At 38.1% G+C, this 24,348-nt stretch overlaps 1 protein-coding gene across 2 annotated transcripts in view; it reads left to right on the top strand.

Moving 5' to 3' along the window:
- Positions 1-843: 843 nt before the first annotated feature.
- Positions 844-24,348, top strand: part of EIF5B (eukaryotic translation initiation factor 5B) — an 87,517-nt gene continuing 64,012 nt past the window's right edge. Inside the window, exon 1 of one of the 2 annotated variants that reach the window (XM_026487839.4) lies at positions 844-1,086. In XM_026487839.4, the coding sequence (XP_026343624.1) occupies positions 1,052-1,086 (35 nt within the window). In that variant the 5' untranslated portion in view covers positions 844-1,051. The remainder of the gene's footprint in view (positions 1,087-24,348) is intronic. The other variant, XM_044378699.3, reaches the window with a different exon arrangement.

Here is a 24,348-nt window from a genome sequence, read left to right as displayed (position 1 = left end):
TTTCTTAGCCTCGCTCTGGGTAAACGGCTCACGGGGGAGGGAGCAAAGTATGCTGGAGGTTGTAGTTTATCAGTGCTCGGCCTGGCCGTGTTGGACTTCCTTAGGCTCTGAGCCTAAGTACACACAATGTTACATCAGACACTTGATAGCTATGGTCTTGATCCGGAGTGACACTCCAACTTCGCTTCCATCGTGTTTAATGAACACTGTTTTTTTTTAAGTTGAGGTATAACTTACACAGCATGGTTAGTTTTTACATACTAGCACCCGTAATATCACCGTCCAGATTCAGATATTAAACATGTTTGCCACTCCAGTAGGTTGGTTCTCTTTGGACTTCCCTAACACAAATTCTTAGATCTTGCTCTCACTTGAATGTTAAGATTAATTTCTATTTCGGGGAATTAAGGGGTGTGTCCTTGTTTTGTTCATGGTAATTATTTTTTAGGGACTGAACAGACTTCTTAATTCATGGACGTTACTGAGAGTCCCTATTTGTCCCAGATTTATTACCTAAGGTGCCTATCACTGGTTCATTGTGTTTCTTTACTGAACTGCGTGCGGCTGAGAATACAAAGATACAGAGGTGGAAGGAAAGCCCAAGACTTACTTCAACCGGGCTCCAAAACTCCAAGTTTGCGTTCCCCACAGAGATGGAGCTGACAAGGGGAATTTTCAGCATCATTGTCTGTCTCAGGGTTCTAGAACCAGGAGACCCGGCTGTTACCAGCGCGCGGCGGACGCTTGAGGAAAGGGGGCGCTCGGGCTCCCGCCTAGCCGGCGGGTCAACTGGAGACGCTCTACCCGAAGCGCAGCTCTCGATGAGCCGCGCCCTGCGTCCCCACGCCGAGGCGGCGGGGCGATGCGCTTGCGCACTGAGAGCTCACACCATATGTGCCCTGTCCCAGTGCGCGGGTCTGTGGAGAGCCGGGTGCGAGAGGCGGCAGTGCGAGGGGAACCGAGCCGAAAAGAGACGAAAGTCGGCTGGGGGACAGTGGGTCTGTGTGAGACCGAATAGAGGGGCTGGGGCTACGAGCGCCGCTGACACACGATGGGGAAGAAGCAGAAAAACAAGAGCGAAGACAGGTAGCCAGTGACTGGGTCCGCACGGCGGCGTCCGGCGCAGCTCAGTGGTTCGCGTGGGTTCCGCCGGCGTGGGGTGGACCGGGGACGAGGCTCGCGCCCGGCACCACGGGGCACCGGGCCTGGGTCCAGAATGGGCGGCACGGGGCCAAGACCCCAGTTCCGGGCGGGCGCCGTGGGCCTCGGCGGCAGGAGGGTTCTTACAGTCGAGGCTCGGTCCCGCCGCTACCTCTCACCCGGCCTGGAAAGAGGGGCTTCCTGAGTGAGGAGCGGGCAGTGGCTTTGGCGTTCTCTGCCCCACGGAGAGGGACTCGGGTGGCTTCGCTGGGCTGGGGATGGCCTGGCCAGCGTGGCTCCGGCCAGTGTGAGAGTTGTTTTGCGGCGCTATTGGCGAGGGTCAGGGAAGAGTTCTTTCTGTGCCTTTGTACCTGTGAATATTTGAAGAGAGAGGGGAGTTCGAATGTGAGTGTACCTACAACTAGGTTTTTTTTAACTCTGAGCCGCTTAGATGAGTTGGAGTTACAGGGAGGTGTTTAACAGGCAACTCCCTCTCAATTTCATTTAATTTGGTTACAGTTCCCAATTATTTAAGGTCTGGTTGTCCAGACTCCATGCTTTTCGCTTTCCTTCTTCCGGCCTGTCTTTTGGTGATTTCTTTGCTGTTTAGCACCTCCCCTTAAGAAAGGAGGAGGAGGAGACAAAACCAACCAACCAGGGCCTCTCCTTTCTAACCACTTAAAAGACTTTGGGGGGAGGCAGTGTAAGGGTGTATGTAAAGTTACGTACCCCGAGATTTTTGCAACATTTCCGTGTGTCACATTCGATTGAATCCTTTTTACTCTTTTCATTCAAAATTTACTCTCTGGGAGTGAACGTTTGTTATATTTCACCTTTGTATACCCCTCACCAAACTTAGTTCAAATACTAGGGAGAGAGTAAGGTAAATTAAAAACAAAAACCAGGAACAACCATCTCTGATAATTTTTTCTCAAAATGGGTATCAGGTTTTGAAGTTAAAATAAGATTACTAATTATAAATTCCTGGATTGTTTGCTCACCTGACAGCACTGATGAGTGGAATTAAAAGACACCAAGGTGAGTCTTGTATTTCAGCTACAGATCTATTGGAGGAAGTTAATTGGCTTGCAGACTAGAACTTGTTAATCAGACCGGGTAAATGAGAGAAAATAAGCAGACTTCTGGGATATTTAGTGGGACAAAAATTTCTCTGCTTTTGACAGGATGTTTTGACGCATAGGATACATTCTTATGTCACCCGTGTACAAAAAATATAGTATAATAAAGCTTTGTATACTAATTAGCCGGTTTCAACCATGGTTGTCACACAACCATTCCTGTTCTATCCACCTGCTAAGATACTTTAAAGCCATCTCAGTCTTCATGTGTTCATCCTTCAGGTGTATCTGAAAGAGAAATACTTGAGGGAAAAAGCAACTGCAGTTATCAAGCCTAAGAAATATTAAGAAGGATTTCTTAAATATTATTGAGTATCCACTCAGTTTTCTAATTTCATTTTCTTATTTAAAAAAATTTCTCTTTTTTTTTTTGCCTTTGATTTGTTTGGTTCAGGATTGCAGAAGTCCGTTTTAGATTAAAAAAATACATGTATATGTTATTCTTTTGCTTACATCTTTTGCTTTCTGAGCTTTTTATAATGGAATAAAGCTGTTCAGAGGGGAGATACTTCTTGTTTACTTTTAGAAAAAAGAGAGTGTTTCTTACTGATTCATAAAGATTTTTGTGAGTGATATAAAGCAAACACTGGAGCCTGTTAAATTATTGGTCTGGTAGTGTAGAAAGAATGCTACTACTGGTTTTCTACCCCTTCAGACTAATCTGTCTGATATAAGACTAATCTTATATTTTGGCTCATTTTGAAGGGTAAGTGGTAGCAGTGTAATTGAAAAATTTATTTTTTCATATGCCAGTATCAAGTTTGTTTTTTCAAATGCTTCATGGACTCATTTGCTTGAATGCCTTTCAAAAAAGTGTCTTAAAAATCCTTGGGTTTTGCATAGGTCCGCCTTTGGCCTTTTTACTTTGGCATTCCTCATAAGATATTTTGGAGGGATGGAGGACAGGAGATATTTTGGGGGTGGGGAGTGAGGAGGGTAGCAAGAAGTTACACTACTGGTGCATTAGTTTGCTTTGATCTTCTCTATATTTAAATACAGATTTCTTCAAGGATATTTTGCACGTTTGTAAAAGAAACAAAAATATACACTGGGAAGAAAGTCTAGAAAGAGAGAGCCCTATTTTAGGATTAATATTCTTGTTTGTGTAAAATGAGATAATTATCTGGTTTTATTCTCTTGTATAAAGATCCGCACTTTTAAAGATTATACATTCATCCCACCACCCCTTCCCTTTCAAGGTATGAGGCCAGGTAGAACTGGGTGAGAAATGAGCAGCTGCTTATTAGTTATCAATAGATACAGGGAATTGAGTCACTTTTCAGGTTGGAAAGAACAAAAAATCCTTGATGGTTTTAATCCTTACGTATGTTTAATCCTTATTTTAACTTCTCACTCAGTGTTCATTTAAAATTAGGTTTTATTTCATCTGAGTATCTAATTTTATTTGGGTAGCATATGCTTTGTTATATCAGTGACTGACTTTGTTTAAAAACTGAGTTCTCAAATTTTGTTCCATCTTGTGTAATTCTGAGAATGAGATTTTGAATATCTTATATTCAGCAAGTTTTCCTGCCTTTTTTCAGTTGTCTGGAGAAACTCTTGATGAGATAAGGGCTAGGATTCAATATCTGTAGATCATACAAAATATAAGGCCAGTATTTTCATAATTCTCACAGTCATCAGTTTACATAATGGGACCTTATGGGATCTTGTGTGTTCTAGTGATGTCCTACTGTTTCCATTTACACAATATGATTGATGTTCTCTTACTGATGAGTGTAGAGAAAGAGAGGATCTAGGTTATTTAGTTTTTCACAGCCTCCAGTTCTTTATTCTGGTCCCTTTTTTGTTTGATCCCTTAAATGTGGTATTTCTGTTTTTCAGTTTATAAGGAAGTGTCACCGTAATAGGATTAATAGAATACAGAGGGAAGGAAGATAATTATTTCATCTATCTCACCATCAGCTGTCATGGAGGTGGGGATGTCATTCAGGAACTAGAAGGTCTTTGAGGATTCCGTAGAGTTCTAGGGTATGTTCAGCATCAGGTTATTTTTTGCTGTGTTTCTGTATACCAGCAATGAACCGGGATTGTGACTCCACTGTTCTTTGTTTTTGTTTTTTTTTAAAGATATTTTTTATTTATTTGACAGAGAGACAGCCACTTAATGACTGCACTACCTCTTTGTTTTGACTCAGATATTATTCCTGTCATTACTGGCAAATTCCCTGGTTTCTTGGGGCGCCTGGGTAGCGCAGTCGTTAAGTGTCTGCCTTCGGCTCAGGGCGTGATCCCGGCGTTGTGGGATCAAGTCCCACATCGGGCTCCTCCGCTGGGAGTCTGCTTCTTCCTCTCCCACTCCCCTGCTGTGTTCCCTCTCTCGCTGGCTATCTCTCTGTCAAATAAAAAAAAAAAAAAAAATTCCCTGGTTTCTTGAGAGTTCTGGCTATCTCTCAGACAGTTGCCTAACCTTTAGATGGTTGCTCTAATGTCAGACATTCATCCTAGTCAGTAAGGTATGATTAGGGTACCAAGGTCCTTTCCCTGTGATAGAAAACATGGTGATCTACTTAAGGAATCTGCCCAAAAGGAGCTCTGACTATAGCAGGTAGTCCAGAGCTTTCAAGAGAGGGAGTCGGCCAAGTGGCAAATAGTCTAGCTCAACAAAGGAATTTATTTCTCATTTGTATATACTTGAATTAATAAAAAACCCTCTATCTGCATATATTAGATCAAAAAAGAAAAAAGATGTATAGTCCAAGAGGTCTCTTGGTTTAGCTTGTTCCTGAACTGATACTTTAGAAAATTAATATGTGGAAGGAAGAGAAGTCCTAGTTTGCCATAAATGAATAAGAAAGCAGGTGATAAACTTTTGTTGTTAGCTTATAGTAACTTTAGCCTTCTGTAGTGGTGATCTCTGGGGAGCTGATGTAGCTCTTTTTGATGTTGTTTGCCCACTAAGTGCACTTTATTTATCTAAGTTTCTTCCATTCTTGAATTTGATCCATAAGGTGAACAAAGCATTGTTTAATAACAGAAGAACCGAGTGTCAGTGGTTAGGTTAGAACAGTGGTTCTCAAACTTTGGTCCTACCACCCCTTTACGCTCTAAACTTACCAAGGAACTAAAAAGGTTTTTATTTTTGTGGGTTATATGGATACTTAACTGTATTACAAATTAAAAGTTCTTAAAATAGTTATTAATTTAAAAATAAAACGGGGGGCTCCTGGCTGGTTCAGTTGGTAGAGCATCCAGCTCTTGATCTTGGGGTTGTAAGTTCAAGCCCCACCTTGGGCAAAAGGTTACTTAAAATTTAAAAAAACTAATAGACACATTACATATTAACATAAGTAGCATTGTTAAGTAATCGTTTACAAAAAATAATGAGAAGACTGATATTAAACAGTTTTGCAAACTGTCTGGCTTAGTAGAAGAGAACTTGATTCTCATCTGTTTGTGCATTCAGTGTTGTAGCAATATCACACATCATATGACCTCTGGAAAACTCCACTGTACAGTTGTGAGAAAATGAGAATGAAAATAGCCTTTTAGTGTTATTTTGGAAATACTTTTGATCTCTTGAATTAGTTTAGACCTCCTGAACAGGTCTTGGGGACTACTTTAAGAACAGCTGATTTAGGGATTCCTAAACTAGATTTGGGCCTTTGTGAGATATTTTCCAAAGCTCTTTGACCATCATTAATGTTTGTCTAACAGATAATAGAAATGTGTAAGAAGGCCTCAAGGACAGCTTAAGACATCTGTGGTCCTGTTCATGCTCTTGATATTTTACCCACTTAAGATTTTCTTTTTTAATGTAATAGGTGAATTTGTCAAGTTCTATTAAAAATCTTTTGGGATTGGTTTTAATTGGGAGTCCCATTAAGTTTTTAGAATATTTAGATGACAAGTATACTTGTCATCTTTGTGATATTGAATCATCTCATTCAAGAAATTGCTTAATCACTTAAGTGCTAAGTGTTCTAGGTGCTCAAAATAAGTGGTAAACAAATCACTAATAGGACATGCTTCTCTATTTGGTTAATTGTATATCAGTAAAATTTTTTTTCTTTTGAGTCTTTAGAATATTTCTTGTTTGGCTTATTCCTAGGTATCGTATACTTTGGTTGCTATTAAAATATAGTAGTTTTTCTTTTTTGCTTAATAAGAAAACTTTTAAGGTGGTTATCTGTGTCTGACCAACTTAGTGAACTCTTATTAGAATAGGTGTGTAAAGGGTGAGGATGTGATTGGGTTATTAGTTTGTGATAATAGGTAAATAGTAAAGGGGGAGAATAGGGAGAAAATTAAAGACATTACGGCAGCATTCAGATGTTTTAGTTAGTGACACCCAAATGACTCCTTTTTGTCACCCTTTCTAATTTATGCCCTGTGACAGATATGAACTGTTGAGAAATTGTCCAAAATATACATGTATTTTGAACCCTTATTAAATAGTATTGAAGTAATCACAGTAGCACAGCTAGTCCTAGCAGTAACCACCGTATTTATGTAATTTTAATGAAAGTACTTGATATAGAACCAATAACCATGTTATAATTAGTTTGAGAATCTGGAAGGAAGGGGAAAGTAGAGAGACTTAAGAATTATTATATAATATATAGAAGAGGGAAGTGGGATTTAACACAATAAAGTGGTTGAGGTTTAGAACCTCTCAGCTCTTAAGCCAGATCCAACTCTAGAACCCTGTGGCTTTTCACTCTGGTATACTAGTTGATTTAAGAAATGTTGATATTCCAAAATATAGATTTTGGAAAAGATTAATATCTGCATAGAATCTTTATTGATGAAAGAACTATTAAAGATTAAAAGCTCAAAAAAAGAGGGAGAATAGAAAAATGACAGCCATTGTCTGTAGGTCAATCAGTGCCAAAATTTTTTTTTTTTTTTTTTAAGATTTTATTTATTTATTTGACAGAGAGAGAGACAGCCAGCGAGAGAGGGAACACAAGCAGGGGGAGTGGGAGAGGAAGAAGCAGGCTCATAGCGGAGGAGCCTGATGTGGGGCTCAATCCCAGAACGCCGGGATCACGCCCTGAGCCGAACGCAGATGCTTAACGACTGCGCCACGCAGGCGCCCCAGTGCCAAAATTTCTTTAAAGAATTTGCCCCCTTAACCAATTTAATTATGTAACTGCTTATCTTGTCTGTATGTTTAAAGTGAAAGCAATGACAATTTAATGTTTCAGTCCTTCCCATCAGACACAGTATATAACATTTCAGATATGTTCTTTCAGAGGAATCTCTGTTTTCCACCAGGAAGTAGTTATTTTTTAGAATAATTGGTTTTCAGTCCTCCTTTTGGTGATAGAAGTATACTTTCCACTGAAATATAAAATATTTATTTGGCTTTTCTGTTTCTGAAACTTTATTCAAACCATAAAGCTTGGATAACAGTCTGTAAAAATACAATTGAGTACTGTTTTAACTCAAATTTATGTCATTAGGTTTCAGGTACTGGAGTTTTGGTGAAGTATGACTGATGATACTGTAGTTGGCATTTCTTCTAAGTCTAGAATCATGTTCTAAGATTTAATTATATGAATATACTACATTTTATTTACCCATTCATCAGTTGATGGATGTTGGGGTTGTTCTTTTTGAATCATACTGCTGTTATGAATATACATACTGTTATGAATCATACTGCTATAAAAATACCTGTACAAGTTTTTGTGTGGACATATGTTTTCAGTTCTGGGGTTTATACCTAGGAGTGAAATTGGTGGGTCATAGGTAACTCTGTGTTTAACTTCTTCAGAAACTGTCAGGCAGTTTAACTTTTTTCAGGAACTGCCAAAACTGCTGCTCCGTTTTACATTCCAATCAACAATGTATTAGAATTCCAATTTTTCCACATCTTCATCAACCCTTATCATCTGACTTTTTGATTTATAGCCATTCTAGTGGGTGTGAAGTGGTGTCTTCCTGGGATTTTAGTTTGCATTCCAAGGTGGCATAAGATGTTGAGTATGTTCTCGTGTGCTTATTGGATGCTTGTATATCTTGTTTGGAGAACTGGCTATTCATATCCTTTGCTTATTTTTAAATTGACTTCTTTATTCTTGAGGAATATGAGTTCTTTCTATATTTTAGATACAAATCCTTTATCGGATATTATTTGCAAATATTTTGTGCCATTCTGTGGGTTATTTTCTCCCTTAGGAGGTGGTGGTTCGTTCATTTTTTTTTTTTTTTTTTTTTTTTAAGATTTTAAGTAATCTCTACACCCAATGTGGGGCTCAAACTCAAAACCCTGAGATCAGGAGTTTGCATGCTCTACTGACTGAGCCAGCCAGGTGCCCCTGTCTTTCCACTTTTTTGATGGTGTCCTTTGTAGCACAAAAGTTTCTAATTATGATTTATCTGTTTTTTCTTTGGTTGCAGTGCTTTTGGTGTCAGGTCTAAGAAACTGTCAACAAATTCAAAGTCATGAAGATGACTTAATGTTAAATATTAATGTTTGTGTGCAGGTATTTTTCTTTCTAGTAGCTTTGTAGTTTTAGTTCTTACAGTTAGATGATTGAGCTATTTTGAGTTACTTTTTGTTTGTAATGTGAGATAGGGATCCAACTTTATTTTTTGCATGTGGATATCCAGTCGTCCCAGCACTGCTTGTTAAAAAGGCTTTTCTTTCTAATTCCTTGTCAAAATCAATTGGCCATATGTGTAAGGGTTTATTTCTGGACTCTCAATATTGTTCCATAGATCTTTGTGTGTTTATGGCAGTACCACACTGTCGTGATTGCTGTATTTTTGTAGTAAGTTTACAAATTTGAAAGTATGATTTTTCTAACTTGTTTTTCAGATGGTTTTGGCTATTCTGTGTCCCTTATATTTCCATACAGATGTTAGGAATCACTTTCAATTTCTGCAACAAAAAAGAAGGCAAGTTGGGATTTTGATTGGGATTGCATTTCACTGTAGGTCAATTTTGGGAGTATTGCCAATATTATGCCTTCTGATCCATGAATGCGGGATGTCTTTCCACTTATTAGGTCTTCTGTTTCAGTGATATATATATATTTTTTAACGGTTTAGAGTACAATGTTTGCATTCTTTTAAAAGATTATTCCTAAGCTTTTAATTCTTTTTTACGCTATTGCAAGTGGAATTAGTTTAAGTTCATTTTCAGATTGTTCATTACTAGTGCATAGTTTAAATACGATTGATTTTTGTATATTGATCTTCTATCCTGCAATCGTAGTGAACTCATTTATTAGCTCTAATGGTCGTGTGTGTGTGTGTGTGTGTGTGTGTGTGTATTCTATGGAAATGATCATGTCATCTGCAAGTTCAGATAGTTTCTGCCTTTTCCAGTCTAAATGTCTTTTGCTTCTTTGTCTTTTTAAAAGCTCTGGTTAGATTGTGCAGTACAATGTTGACTAGAAGTGGGGGAGAGTAGACATTCTTGTCTTGTTTCTTAAGGGGAAAAAGCTTTCAGTATTTACCCATTAGGTATGATGTTAACTATGTTTCGCCCAGATGCCCTTTTACCAGGTTGAGGAATTTCCATTCTATTCCTAGGTAGAGTGTTTTTACCATGAAGAAGTGTTAGATTTTGTTAAATGCCATTTCTTCATCTTCTGAGATCATTTGGTTTTGTCTTTTTTTCTGTTTACATATGTTGTATGTTGAATCAACCTTGCTATCCTGGGATAGATTCCAGTTAGTCATGGTGTGTAATTCTTTTTATGTTTTTGGATTTGGTTCCCTAGTGATTTGTTGAGCATTCCATTTTTTCCCTTTTAAACTTCCTATGTAGCTGTTTTGGTTTGACTTTTGGTAAACAGTGTAACATTGAATTTTTATAATAGGACTTGATACCCTGTGTTTAAGGGTTTAAAGTCACTTATATTGCTTGTATTAATTTTATATTTGACCTTACCTCGGCCATCTGTTTTGTTTTCATTTGTACCAATTCTGCCATGCTTTATTTCTATTTTCTTCCTTTTATCCGGGGTTAGAATTTATACATGCTATTCTTATTTTTTTATGTGGTTAGATTTGAAATTTTACCTTGCATGTAAAAAGTCAGTATTTAATGCTCCATAAAATAGTACAAGGACAGTCATACAACTGTCCAGTATTTTCATTTTATTTCATAATCCTTCACTCCAGGTCAGTGACCTTTTACTTAAAGTTAGATTCTACTTAAATGCCAGACTGAACCTAGAAAAAAACAGGCACGTGTATTTTCGGTTTTCAAGAATTTAATTTGCTCTAAAGTCAAAATAATGAAAAGTGATTTCTTCTTTTAGGCATATTAATAGCTAAAAAAGTCTTAAAGAATGAAATGTTGGGAAGGCATTACCTTCCCAGACTCCAGAAATTATGAGACAAAGTAGTAGGTTCCTGATTCATTCCAAAGTTTACTTTCTGTTCATGCAAACTTGTAATATTTTTAAATATAGAAATTGAACTTTTTAATATAAAAATTTCAAGCACACAGAAAAGTTGAAGGAATAGTATAATGAACCCCCAAATACTCATCACCTAGATTTAATCATTATGAGTATTTTGTCCCCATTTTTGTTATATGTACTTATTTTATAAATACCTTGACATTTTCTCCCTAAACGTGTTTTTATACAACGACAGTGCTCTTATCCCACCTAGTGCAATTAACACAAATTCTCTAATATTTAATATTCAGTCCATATGTCACAGTGGCTTTTCAGTGTGTTCAAATCAGGTTGCAGACAAGGTTCACACTACATTTCATTGTGGTGTAGCTTATAGTTTTTAAAATTCACACTTTCATTATAGGTATCTGGCTAAAATTATTTTTTTCTATGTAAATTTTTCCTCCCTGCTCTCACTCTGAATTTAGAGTGATCAAAATTTGGTTCTCAGCCTCTTGGTAATATGAGGGGAGAATTATTAGACTTATAAGTTGTAACTGCATTCTTTGCTGTTTGGTTTAAGAACAAAATTGTTTTGCAAGCCTACAAACTTACTACTACTGAATGATGAATAAAGTGTTAAGTTGTATTAACTTGCTCTTATTGATATGAAATATGTAATCTTGTGAAATTTTTTTTTGAGGTGAAGTTTACATAACATAAAATTAACTATTTTAAATATGTAATTTTGTGGCATTTAATACATTCACAATGTTGTGCAGTCTCTTCCCTAGTTCCAAAACATTTTATCTCCTTCAAAGGAGATCCTGTACCCATTAAGCAGTCACTCCCCATTTCCCCATTCTCTGAGTCCCTGGCAACCACTAATCCATTTTATGTCTTTTGATTGACCTTTTCTAGTTATTTCATATAATGGAATCACACCATGTATGACCCTTTTTTAAAAAAAGATGTATTTGAGAGAAAGGGAGAGCATTTGAAAAAAGGGGGAAGGGCAGAGGGAGAGAGAGAATCCTAAGCAGACTCCCTGATAACCCCAGAGCTCCACATGGGGTCTGATCTCATGACCCCGAGATCATGACCTGAGCCAAAACCAAGAGTCAGATGCTTAACTGACTAAACCACCCGAGCACCCCCATGTATGACCCTTTTATGTCTGGATTCTTTGACTTAGCATAATGTTTTGGAGGTTCTTCCATGTTGTTAAATGTATCAGTACTTCATTTTGTTTTTATAGCTGAATAATATTCCATAGTGTGTATGTATGCCACATAATGTTCATCCATTTATCCAGTGATGGACATTTCGATTTTTTCCACCTTTTGGCTACTGTGAAAAGTACTGCTATGAATATTTGTGTACAGGTATTGGAATCCCTGTTTTCAGTTTTCTTGAGTATATATCTAGGCATGGAATTGGTTGGTGGGTCATATGGCAATTCTATGTTTAACTTTCTCAGGAACCACCAGACTTTTTTTTGAGTGTAGTTGACTCACATTATTATGTTAGTTTCAGATATACAGCATAGTGATTGGAGAAGTTTATACGTAATGCTACACTCACCATAAGCATAGCTAGCATCTGTCACCATACATTGCTATTACAATATCATTGACTGTATTCCTTATGCTGTTTTTTATTCCTTTGATTTACTCATTCCATAACTGGAAGCCTGTATCTCCCACTCCCCTTCACCTGTTTTTCCCATCCCTCCATCCCCTCCGCTCTTGGCAGCCATCAGTTTGGTCTTCGTATTTACAGGTCTAATTTTGCTTTTTTATTTTTTTATTCATGTTTTTTTTTTTGTTTTATTTTTAGATTCCACATGAATATGATCATGTATTTGTCTTCCTAAATCTGATTTTTTTCTCTTACTGTCATACCCTCTAGGTCCATCCATGTTGTCATAAATAGCAAGATCTCGTCCTTTTTTATGACTGCATAATGTTTTATTGTATATATATATATATACACACCACATCTTCCTTTTCCATTTGCCTGTCAGTGAACACTTGGATTACTTCCATATGTTGGCTGTGATAATGTTGCAGTAAATATTGGGGTGCATATATCTTTTTGAATTAGTGTTTTAATTTTCTTTGAATAAATAGCCAGTAGTGAAATTACTGGATCATATTGTATTTCTATTTTTGATTTTTTGAGGACCCTCCGTAAATTGTACCATTTTACTTTTCCTGGGCGCCTGGGTGGTTCAGTCAGTTAAACATCTGCCTTTGGGGGCGCCTGGGTGGGTCAGTTGTTAAGCGTCTGCCTTCGGCTCAGGGCGTGATCCCGAAGTTCTGGGATCGAGCCCCACGTCAGGCTCTTCCGCTGGGAGCCTGCTTCTTCCTCTCCCATTCCTCCTGCTTGTGTTCCCTCTCTCACTGGCTGTCTCTATCTCTGTCAAATAAATAAATAAATAAATAAATAATCTGCCTTTGGCTTAGGTCGTGGTCCTAGGGTCTTGGGATCAAGGCCTTGCTGAGCAGGGAGACTGCTTCTCCCTCTCCCACTCCCCCTGCTTGTGCTCTCTGTCTCTGTCAAATAAGTAAATAATAATTAAAAAAAAAAGTCCAATTTCTTTTACAAGTAGCTGGCCAGGTTTCCCAGGACGATTTAATGAATAGACTGTCTTTTCCACATTGTATATTCTTGCCTCCTTTGTCATAGATTAATTGACCATATAAGTGTTGGTTTATTTCTGGGCTCTCTGTTCCATTCCGTTGATCTATGTCTGTTTCTGTGCCAGTATAATACTGTTTTGATTACTATATCTTTGTAGCATATCATGAAATCAGGGGTTGTGATACCTACAGCTTCCCCCCATCCCCCAAGCTTGCTTTGGCTATTTGGAGTCTTTTGTGGTTCCATATAAATTTTAGTATTATTCTAGTTTTGTGAAAAATGTTGTTGGAAGAATCAACAAACATTTTACAGTGGTTGCAACATTTTACATTTCTACCAGCAGTGTAAAGGGTTGTAATTTCTTTATGTCTTTGCTGGTGCTTTTTTTTTTTTTTTTTCAAGATTTTATTTATTTATTTGACAGAGAGACAGCCAGCAAGAGAGGGAACACAAGCAGGGGGAGTGGGAGAGGAAGAAGCAGGCTCCCAGTGGAGCAGGGAGCCCGATGTGGGGCTCGATCCCAGGACCTGGGATTGGGCCCTGAGCTGAAGGCAGACGCTTAATGACTGAGCCACCCAGGTGCCCCCCATTGTAGTTTTGATTTGCATTTCCCTGGTTACTATTGATGAACATCTTTTTTTTTTTTTTTTTTATGTGTTCACTAGCGATTTGTATGTCTTGTTTGGACAAATTCTATGTCAGTCCTTTACTCATTTTTAAGTTGTATTTTTAAGGTTGAGTTTTAAGAATTCTTTGTCTCTTCTGGTTACTTTTCTCAGATACATGATTTGTACATATTTTCCTCCATTATATGGATTGTTATTCATTGTGTTGATAGTGTCCTTTTTACCAAAAAATTAATTTGGTGAAGTCTAACTTTCCTTTTTTTTTTTTTTTTTTAGTCATGTTGCTTGTACTTTTGCTATGGTACCTAAGAGTCTATTGCCAAGTCCAAGGTCATGATGATTCACCTGTATGTTTTCTTGTTAAGAATTCTATTGTTTTAGCTCTGACATTTAGGCCTTTAACCCATTTTGAGTCCATTTTTGTATATGAGGCGAGTTAGGGGTTTAATTTCTTTTATATGTGAATATCTAGTTCCAGTACCATTTGTTGAAGAGACTGTTGCTTTCACTATTAATTGGTGTTGGCACTGCTGTCAAGTCCATTGACCATGGATGAATGGATTTATTTCTGGAATTTTTATTCCTTTGGTCTTGTTGAGCCTTATGCCAGTACCAACTTGTTTTGATTACAGTAGTGTAAATTTTCTTAAAGGAAAAAATTCAAACACATAGAAAAGTAGAATAGTTTAAGGAACCCACATGTGTCCATCACTCAGCTTCAAATATTACAGATTGATGGATGATTTTGTTTCATCTATATTCTACCTACTCTTTTCTTTCCTCATTTTTTAAAAAAGATTTTATTATTTTAGAGAGTGCGCGTGTGCATGCACCTGAGTAGGGGGAGAGGCAGAGGGAGAGGGACAACCAAACTCTGTGCTGAGCGTTGGTCTCCATCCCACAATCCTGAGCTCATAACCTGAGTTGAAATCAAGAGTCGATGCTTAACCAACTGAGCCACCTTCACCCCTTTCCGCATCATTTTGAAACAACCTCAGACATTTGCATATATTTCAGGAGATTACCTAATCAGTTATAAGAAAGATTTTACATCTTAAATTTTAAATAGTGGTGCATTTCCATTCATTTGGAAAATTCTCATAGAGTCTTTGTTCAGGTAAATGAAATGTCATTGCACTTTTCTCTCAGTGGGAGTTTTTAACTGAATTTGTTTCAGAAAATTCAACTTGGAGGTTCTGTCATCAAAATTCAGTAGTTGTTGCAGTGGTAGCACGGTTTTTATTAAGCTGCTGTGATGAACCTGCCTTCCCGATTGTATGAAAGTTGTAGTTGCCATTCCAGAATACAGTTTTTCTTTATTTAATACTATTAAGAATGTGTTACATTTCCTGGTCATTGTTAGTTGTAGAAGGTAGGGAGGTGAATTGGGAAAAAAAGAAGGAGTTTTCTCAAAGAATCTTACATTTTAATACAGCAAATAGGCTTATGTACAGATAATACCGTGAGGAGATACAGAGAGAATGTGAAGTTTAGTTAAACTAGGGGAGTGCCACCCTTCAGATTGCAAATTTGCCTCCCCAAATTATTATGTATATGATTTTCAAATTCCTTTCTAATTAAAACTGCCCTCAGAGCAGGCCAGATTGGAGGGAACAGGAGCGTGCTGTATATTTTGTCTTGAGTACCAGGGTCAATGACAAAGAACATCCAAGATCTTCATTTGCTTCTCAGTTGCCTAATAATTCTGTAGACAGGTGCAGCCAGACCATTTTACTGATGGTGTTGTTCGGCAAGTTGGTTATTGAGAAGTACCCTCTCCTAGTAGTATTTCCCTGCGTAAAAATTTTGTTAATATCTATTTGGTTATGCTGGGTACTAACTAGAGTATATTAGGTGGAAATAATACTTGTAACAGTGTTTAAAGGGACAGACTTACTTGTACAGAACACAAAGACTACAAGTTCACTTTATTTATTTGAGAGAGAGAGTGAGAGAGCACGCGCACAAGCAGGGGGAGTGGCAGAGGGAGAAAGCGGGCTCCCTGCTGAGCAGGGAGCCCGATATGGGCGCTCGATCCCAGGACCCCGGATCGTGACCTGAGCTGAACGCAGATGCTCAACCGACTGCGCCACCCAGGCGCCTGCAAGTTCACTTTCAGTGTGCCGAATGTGCTCAATTTGAGCAATTATTTTAGATCATAAATTGTCTCCTTTCTTAAGATACTGATTCAGAATATTGGCCTAAATTATCAATGATATCTATATATATCTACAGGCATAATAGTAGGGATAAACTTGTATTTCTTATGCAAGTATGAGACCCAAAATATTCATATCAAATAGTAAGAGCTATAATATTTTTAAAGTTCAGATTTGCTGCTTTGACATGAAAGATGATACCGTTGTGTTGTTTATTCTAAAGCAGTGCTTCTCAAACTTTAATGTGCGTGTGATTTCACTTGTGGATCTTGTTAAAAAGGAGATTTTGATCCATTAAGTCCGGGGTGAGACCTGAAATTTTGCATTTCTAAGAAGGGTATATTGATGCTGTTTATCCCGGAGTATTTCTTTGAGTAGTAGATCTAAGTTGACCATTCTATTGTGAATATATTGCCTCCTATAATGGCCTTTTTTGAGTTTAGCAAGGGCTCAATTTTTCTAATGAGTTTTTCAGTTTGAACTGATGATTTTAAGCTTTGTATTATAGCACTTTCTGTTGGCAAAATGTTTACATATTAAGTCTGCTCCTGATCTTTTTCATCAAAGTTTATCAAGTGGAGGTTTGTAAACAAAAGCTTGGATTGATATTCTGTGAGAGTACAGAATGATAAGTTGGCCATCCCTATGGTTCGTGGCATGTTTATCTTAAATCTTTATTATCAAATAGAAATTAAAGACAGATCAAACAAGTTACTGGAGAGAAAATTTCGACTTCTGAAATCACCCACAACCATGGATCCCAATCCTCATCTGCACCCCCCTCACCCCTATTGAGGGTATTCACTCCAGTTTGAAAAAAATGCCTTGGACTGATTTTATAGTTAGACACATTGGAATCGATAATATGTATGAACTTAGATTATGTGTATTTGGGGGTCTGCAAGATGATGTTTGTGCTTGTTCTTGTGCTGTCACTTTAACACATCAGGTGTTTAGATAGTGATGAATTAGGCTGAATTTTGTGGAAGCTAGTAAGATACCTTCTGTTTGCATTGCATTGTACAATGAAGGCAGCAGTATGGTTTCATATACCTTTTAAAGGTGTCAAAACTTAGTTCAGAAGGAAATTATCAGCTGGCAGGGCTTTATTTTTTTTCTTCCCCAAGGTATGAATAGGTAGCTCTGAATTAATGGGTTGTAGTATATAGGATAGAACTCCATTGAGGGAGTAGAGAGTGAGTGCTTTCGGGAGTTGCTGGTTGTGCCAATGATGGAAGCTAGTGAGGAGCAATGATTATTGGGCTTTTCCTTCTTTTGTTTTGTTTTTCCTCTGCATATGTAACTGTTGATGATCAAGGAGTGCTGGGTAAGAAGAGATGGAGACTGGAGAAATTCTAAAAGGCATCCCATGGATAGGTCAGAACTGGGTTTCTCTGCTTCCCTTACTGCTACTAGCACTGGTAGGATAGAGTTAGGAGTAAAGAATGGGATTCCTCCTTCTGCTTTTACTCTTGTTATTGTTAAGAGTTGGGGAGATGAGGGGCACCTGGATGGTTTAGTCGGTTAAGCGTCGGGCTCTTGATTTTGGCCCAGGGCCCTGGGATCAAGCCCTGAGTTGGGTTCCATGCTCATTGCATAGTTTGCTTCAAATTCTCCCTGCTCCCAGCCTCTCCACCCCAGCCCCCGCTCATGCCCTCTCTCTCTCTCTCAAATAGATAAATAAAATCTTAAATGCTCTTGATTTTGGCCTCAGGGCCCTGGGATCAAGCCCTGAGTTGGGTTCCATGCTCATTGCATAGTTTGCTTCAAATTCTCCCTCCTCCCAGCCTCTCCACCCCAGCCCCCGCTCATGCCCTCTCTCTCTCTCAAATAGATAAATAAAATCTTAAATGCTCTTGATTTTGGCCTCAGGGCCCTGGGATCAAGCCCTGAGTTGGGTTCCATGCTCATTGCATAGTTTGCTTCAAATTCTCCCTCCTCCCAGCCTCTCCCCCCCAGTCCCCGCTCATGCCCTCTCTCTCTCTCAAATAAATAAATAAAATCTTAAATGCGTTGGGGAGATGATCAGAAACTGAAGTAAAGTGAAAAGGGGTAGCAACAGGGTTATGTGTGACTGTTCCTTCTCTCAGCATTTCCCTCAGTGCTTTGAGATTATGGTTAATTTACAGTTTTCAACTTGGGGGCGAGTAGAGAGGAAGGAGTGTTGTGTTTGGGATTTTATCTCTTTCTATTGATGTGCTTTCCATTTCTATAGGCCTTGGTATTGATTAGAAAGAGAAAGAATATATAGGTGCTCCAATTATTTTTGCATTGTAACAAGTCATTCCAAATTTAGTGGCTTAAAATAATAAAAATCATTATCTCCTCGTTCTGAGGATTGACCAGACTCTGTTAGGTGGGTCTCACTTGGGCTCTCTCGGGTGGTTGCAGATAAATGGTAGCTGTGAGGGAGTCCTCTTAAAACCTTCCTCACTTGGCACTTCACTCATTTCTGGTGGATGATGATAGTAGCTCTTGGTTGGGACTTCAGCTGGAACATCTATTTTTGATCTCTGTGTAGTCTGGACATCCTCATTAGCTTGGCAGTGAATATCTCAAAAGTCAGGAAGTAGATACTGCCAGGAAAAGGCATGGGCCCAGGAACTATAGCATCATTTCTGCCATAGTCTATTGATCATTCACACAGCCCCATGTTAAAGTGAAGGTGACAGACCTCCATCTCTCTGTCCAAGAAATTTTGAACCAGATTGTAAAACATCCATAGTGGGTAGAGAGGCACTGGAGAAGAGGGGTCGGTAGGAGAAAGTCTTAGGAAGCTTGAAGATTATGAATTGTGGAATAGTTTGGTAAGAGTTGCATTTTCTATATTCTTGTCTAACTTTACATTAGGCTTTTCAGTGGAAAATGCCTGTCATTATTAAATTTGCCAAATTTGGACTTGAGATTTGCACATACGATTAATTTTCCTTTTACTTTTTTTCAGTGAACTTCTTTTGGGTAGTGTTTTGTGTCTTTAAGAGGCTTTATTATATTGATCTCAAAATGTAGTATGTTTTACTTTTATATTTGATTTTTATTCCAAAAAGTTAAATACCAAAGTTGAGTATATGCCTGCATACACAGATAATAAAGAAATAGCATGTTTTAAAATATTTATTTATTTTAGAGAAAGGGAGAAAGAGAGTGAGTGAGCACCAGCAAGAGGGGCAGAGGGAGAAGGAGATAGAATCTCAAGCAGATTCTGTGCTGAGCGCAGAGCCCAGTGCCAGGATCCATCTCAGAACCCTGAGATCATGATCCTAAGATCATGACCTGAGCTAGTTTAACTGCCTGAGACACCCAGGCTCCCCAAGAAATACCATGATTTTAAAAGATTCCTTTATAGTAATATCATTTTATTTACACATTAATCACATTAATGGAAATTAAGGTATTAGAAAATATTATAGATTTGTTCTTACTTTTCATAACTTATAAAAATTGGTAAATGATATATATTTATATTAGGTTCATGTGCTTTTAACCATAACTGTTTAAACTGATAAACGCACTCTGTACCTTCTTCTTTTTTTTTTTTTTTTTAAAGATTTTATTTATTTATTCGGCAGAGATAGAGACAGTCAGCGAGGGAGGGAACACAAGCAGGGGGAGTGGGAGAGGAAGAAGCAGGCTCATAGCGGAGGAGCCTGATGTGGGGCTCGATCCCATAACGCCGGGATCACGCCCTGAGCCGAAGGCAGACGCTTAACCGCTGTGCCATCCAGGCGCCCCCGCACTCTGTAACTTCTCAACTGTTTTTATAGCATTACTAGAAATTAAAATTAACACTTCTTTTGAGGTGTAGTTGGCATAAGATTCACAAATTTCAAGGGTGCAGTTGATAAGTTTTGATAAATGTATACAGTTGTGCATTCTTTGCCACAGTCATGATGTAGAATATTTCCATTAGCCCAGAAAGTTCCTTTATGACCCTTGTAGGCATTATTTTTTCCCTAGAACTGGCTTTTGGCCAGAAATCACTGTAGTTTTTTGGTTTTGTTTTATTTATTTTTTCTTTCTTTCTTTTTTCCTTTCTTTTCTTTCTTGCCATAGTTTTCCCTTTTCCAGAAATTCATAAAAGTAGAATCCGAGTGTATAGCTTTTATTGGCTGGCTGAGTTTCACTTAACATAATACTTCTGAGATTATCCATGTTGGTATATGTCACATTAATTCTTTTGTCATTGAGTAGTAGTGCAGTATGTGGATAGATGACAATTTGTTTATAAATTATCTGGTAGATGGATATTTGGATTATTTCCAGCTTCTTATGATTGTGAATAAAGCTGCTATAAATATTTGAGTACAAGTCTTTGTGTGGACATATGTTTTCATTTCTCTTAGGTAAATACCTAGGAGTGGGATTGCTGGGTCATATGGTAAGTGTGTATATTCAACTTTAAGACACTGCCAAACTGTCTCTTCCAAAGTGGCTGTGCCATTTTTACATTCCCTCTAGGGATGTGTTCCAGTTGCTCCACATCTTCTCTCAACACTAGGTATTTTCAGTCTTTTTTTAGTCGTGTTAGTGGCTGTGTAGTGGCATCTCATTGTGGCTTTAATTTACATTTTCTTATGTTAGTGATGTTGACCATCTTGTTATGTGTTCATTTGCCATTCTTGAATCTCATTTGGTTAAGTGTTTATTCAAATCATTCACTCATTTAAAAAATTACATTGTTTAATGTTGGATTGTAGGAGTTTTTTTAATATACTACAGACAAATCCTTCATCAGGTATATGCTTTGCAAAAAATTTTTTTTCTTAATCTGGCTTGCCTTTTTCTTTGACACTGGCTGTTCAAATGAAACTTTTAAGATAATTGTAGATTCACATGCAGTTGTAAAAAAATAACACAGAGAGGTCTTTATACCTTTTACCAGTTTCCCCACTATGGTAACATCTTCCAAAACTATACAGTACCACAACTTGGATATTGACAATGATACAATTCATTGACCGTATTCAGATTGCTCAGTTTCATTTGTGTTTATGTTTAGTGCTATATAGTATTATTACCTGTGTAGATTTGTGTATTCACTACCATAGTCAAAGTACCAAACATCACTGGATCCCTCATGTTGTTCATGTGTAACCGTATTCATCTCCTTCTTGTGCACCTCCCCTTCCTTGCCTATCCCTAACTGCTGGTAACCTTGAATCTGTTCCACGTTTGTAAAATTTTTTCTTCTCAAAATGTTGTATAAATGGAATCGTGTATGTATGTATGTAACCTTTGGGGAATGGCTTCTCTCCAGTCAGCCTAATTCTCTTGTAATTAATCCAAGTTGTTGCACGTATTGATAGTACTTTACATTTTATTACTTAATAGTATTTCATGGAATGGGGATGAATCGCAGTTTATTTAATCATTCACCCATTAAAGGACATGTGGGTTGTTTTTGGTTTTTTGCTATTGCAAATGAAGCCGCTACAAACACTTATGTACAAGTTTCTGCATGAGATAAATTTTCATTGCTCAGGGATAAATGTGCAAGAGTGCAGTTGCTGGGTCATATGGTAAGTACATTTTTAGTTTTACAAGAACATGACAATTTTTCAGAGTAGCTATATACCAGTTTACATTTCTACCAGCAATGTGTGCATGATTCAGATCCCGTACATCCTCACCAAGATTGGTTAGTATCACTACTTTTTGTCAGGAGGGCATTCTGATTGGTGTGTAGTGATATTCTGTTGTGACTTCATTTCCTAAATGCCTAATGATGTGGAACATCCTTTATTTGCTATATGTAAATGCTCTGCAGTGAAGTGTCTTTTCATGAATTTGTCCATTTTCTAATTTACATTATTGGAATTTTTACTGTTGAGTTTTTAGAGTTATCTATATATTTTAGATACTAGTCCTTTTCTAGAATGTGGCTCGCAAATATTTTCTCCCTCTCTGTGGCTTGTTTTCTCATTCTCTTCAGATGGTCTTTTGCATAACCAAAGTTTTTGATTTTGATGAAGTCCAGTTTATTTTGGCAGTCTTAAAAACTGCTTAGTGCTAGATTCCAAAGATTTTGTTTTGTTTTGTTTCCCCCTAAAAGTTACACTTTTGTATTTTACATTTAGGTCTGTCATATATCTTGAATTCATTTTTGTATAAGTAATGAGATTGGAGTTCAATTTTTTTTTGAGTAGGTGTTCATTTGCTCCAGCATCATTTGTTGGAAAGGGTATTGTTCCTTCTTCAATTGCTTTTTCCAACTTTTTCAGAAATCAGTTGGCCATACTTCTGTGGGGGCTAATTTGAGATTCCTTCTTCTGTTCTGTTGACATTTGTGTCTGTATGTCTGCCAGAACCACAGTCTTGGTTATTCTAGTGATATATTTAGTTTCAAAATCAGCTGAAGTTATTTTATATTTTAGTCATTTTCTAAAATGTTTTAGCTCTTCTAATGTTGGGTTTTTTGCATTTTGTTTTGTTTTCCATATGAATTTTAGAGTAGTCTTGTGTATATTGGCTATGTCCCAAAAATCTTGCTGGAATTTTTATTGGAATTGCATAAACTTGAATGTCATTTTGGGGGAGAATTGATATCTTACTGTGTTGAATCTCCTAGTTCATGAACGTGGTATATCTCTCCGTTATAGTAAGGTTGTATTGAATTTCTTTCATCCACATTTTGTAATTTTCAGCATACAAATTCTATACATGTTAGATTTATAGCAAAGTATTTTCTTTGAAGTGATTGTAAATGATTGTCATTTTTCCTTGGACTCCTCTTTGAGAAGATTTCAGCATGTCACTGATACTGACCTTGATCATTTGGCTGTATTTGTCAGGCTTTTACATTGTTAAGTTACCCTTTACTGGAAAGTGATATAGCAGTGGAGCACAAAATCAGAACTTTTAAAAGTGTGCTCTGGTGAGGGATGTCCCTGCCTGAAAGGAGCTCAGGTGGCGATACGGGGAGGAATCCTAGGTGGGACAGTGTGGTCTCAGCATCCCTGGGGGCACAGGAAGACCAGGGTGCATGAGTGTGGCAAAGTTCCCAGGCATCGGAGTAGGGAAGCTGGCTGCAATCAGCAAGCCCAGGAGTGGCTTCTCAGCTCCAGGTTGCCATATACCACGAAATGTGGCCCCATTGGCCAACCACCCATGACCAAGGTCCCAGGGAGAGGCAGAACCGCAGCGAGACACCACCCACCCACCCAGGAGTGCCACAGGTGTGCACCGCAGGAGTCTGCAGAGTTTGGAGACTTGAAACAGGGTCAGGTGCCTAATATAGAAATGCTCGGTCTTAGGCTGGGTGAGCACAGAGTGCGGACAGAGTCCAGGGAGACAGGAGTGATTGACTGTTTTTCCCTGAGGGCACACTGAGGAATGGGGCCCAGAGCTCTCGGCTGTGGGGCTGGAGATAAGGAGGCTGTCATTTTCATTCTCAAAAAGTGGCACAGAAAGCCTTCAGGGAACAAAAGCCCCATGGAACACTCTGGAGCTGCTTGCTTTGCCTGGCCTCCTGGCAAGGGTGGTGCAATTCTGCCCTGGGCAAAGCCACCTGAGAATCAGGGACTGCAACGGTCCCTCCCTCCAGAAGATCAGCAAGAACGTCCAGCTAAGAGGAAGTTTACGGATCACAGAGAACTGCAAAACTCCAGCACTAGGGGAAATTAGTATATAGAATTCATGGTTTTCCCCCCCATGATTCTTTAGTCTTTCAAGTTTAACTTTTTCCTCTTTCCTTTTCAACCAGTTTCTTATTTTATCAACTCTTTTTTAAAAATCTTTCTTAATTTTCATTTTTACAATTACATTCTATCCTTTCATTGTATTTAATTTTATTTTTGTATGTATATAAGTTTTTCTTTCTTTACAATTTTGGAATGCAGTTTCTTCTAACAAACAGACCAAAATACACCCAGAATCTGGTGTATGGCTTGGTTCTCTTCACCTGTCTGGTCATATTCTCTTTTTTTCTTTTTCATCTTTTGTTTGTCTTGTTTAACTTTCTTTTCTTTTTTTTTTTTTTTTTTAAGATTTTATTTATTTGACAGAAAGAGAGGCAGCCAGCGAGAGAGGGAACACAAGCAGGGGGAGCAGGGGGAGTGGGAGAGGAAGAGGCAGGCTCCCAGCAGAGAAGACTGATGCGGGACTCGATCCTGGAACAACAGGATCACGCCCTGAGCCAAGCAGACGCTTAATGACTGAGCCACCCAGGCGCCCCTGTCTTGCTTAACTTTCATCTTTACAGTTACATTCTATCCTTTCAATGTATTTAATTTTATTTTTGTGTATTGTTTACAATTTTGAGATGTAGTTTCTTCTAACAAACCTACCAAAATACACTCAGGATATAGTGTAT

Source organism: Ursus arctos, unplaced genomic scaffold (assembly GCF_023065955.2).
Source record: "Ursus arctos isolate Adak ecotype North America unplaced genomic scaffold, UrsArc2.0 scaffold_8, whole genome shotgun sequence".
Lineage (NCBI taxonomy): Eukaryota > Metazoa > Chordata > Mammalia > Carnivora > Ursidae > Ursus > Ursus arctos.
The sequence above is the reverse complement of the archived record's forward strand: the minus strand, read 5'-3'. Positions and strand labels throughout refer to the sequence as shown.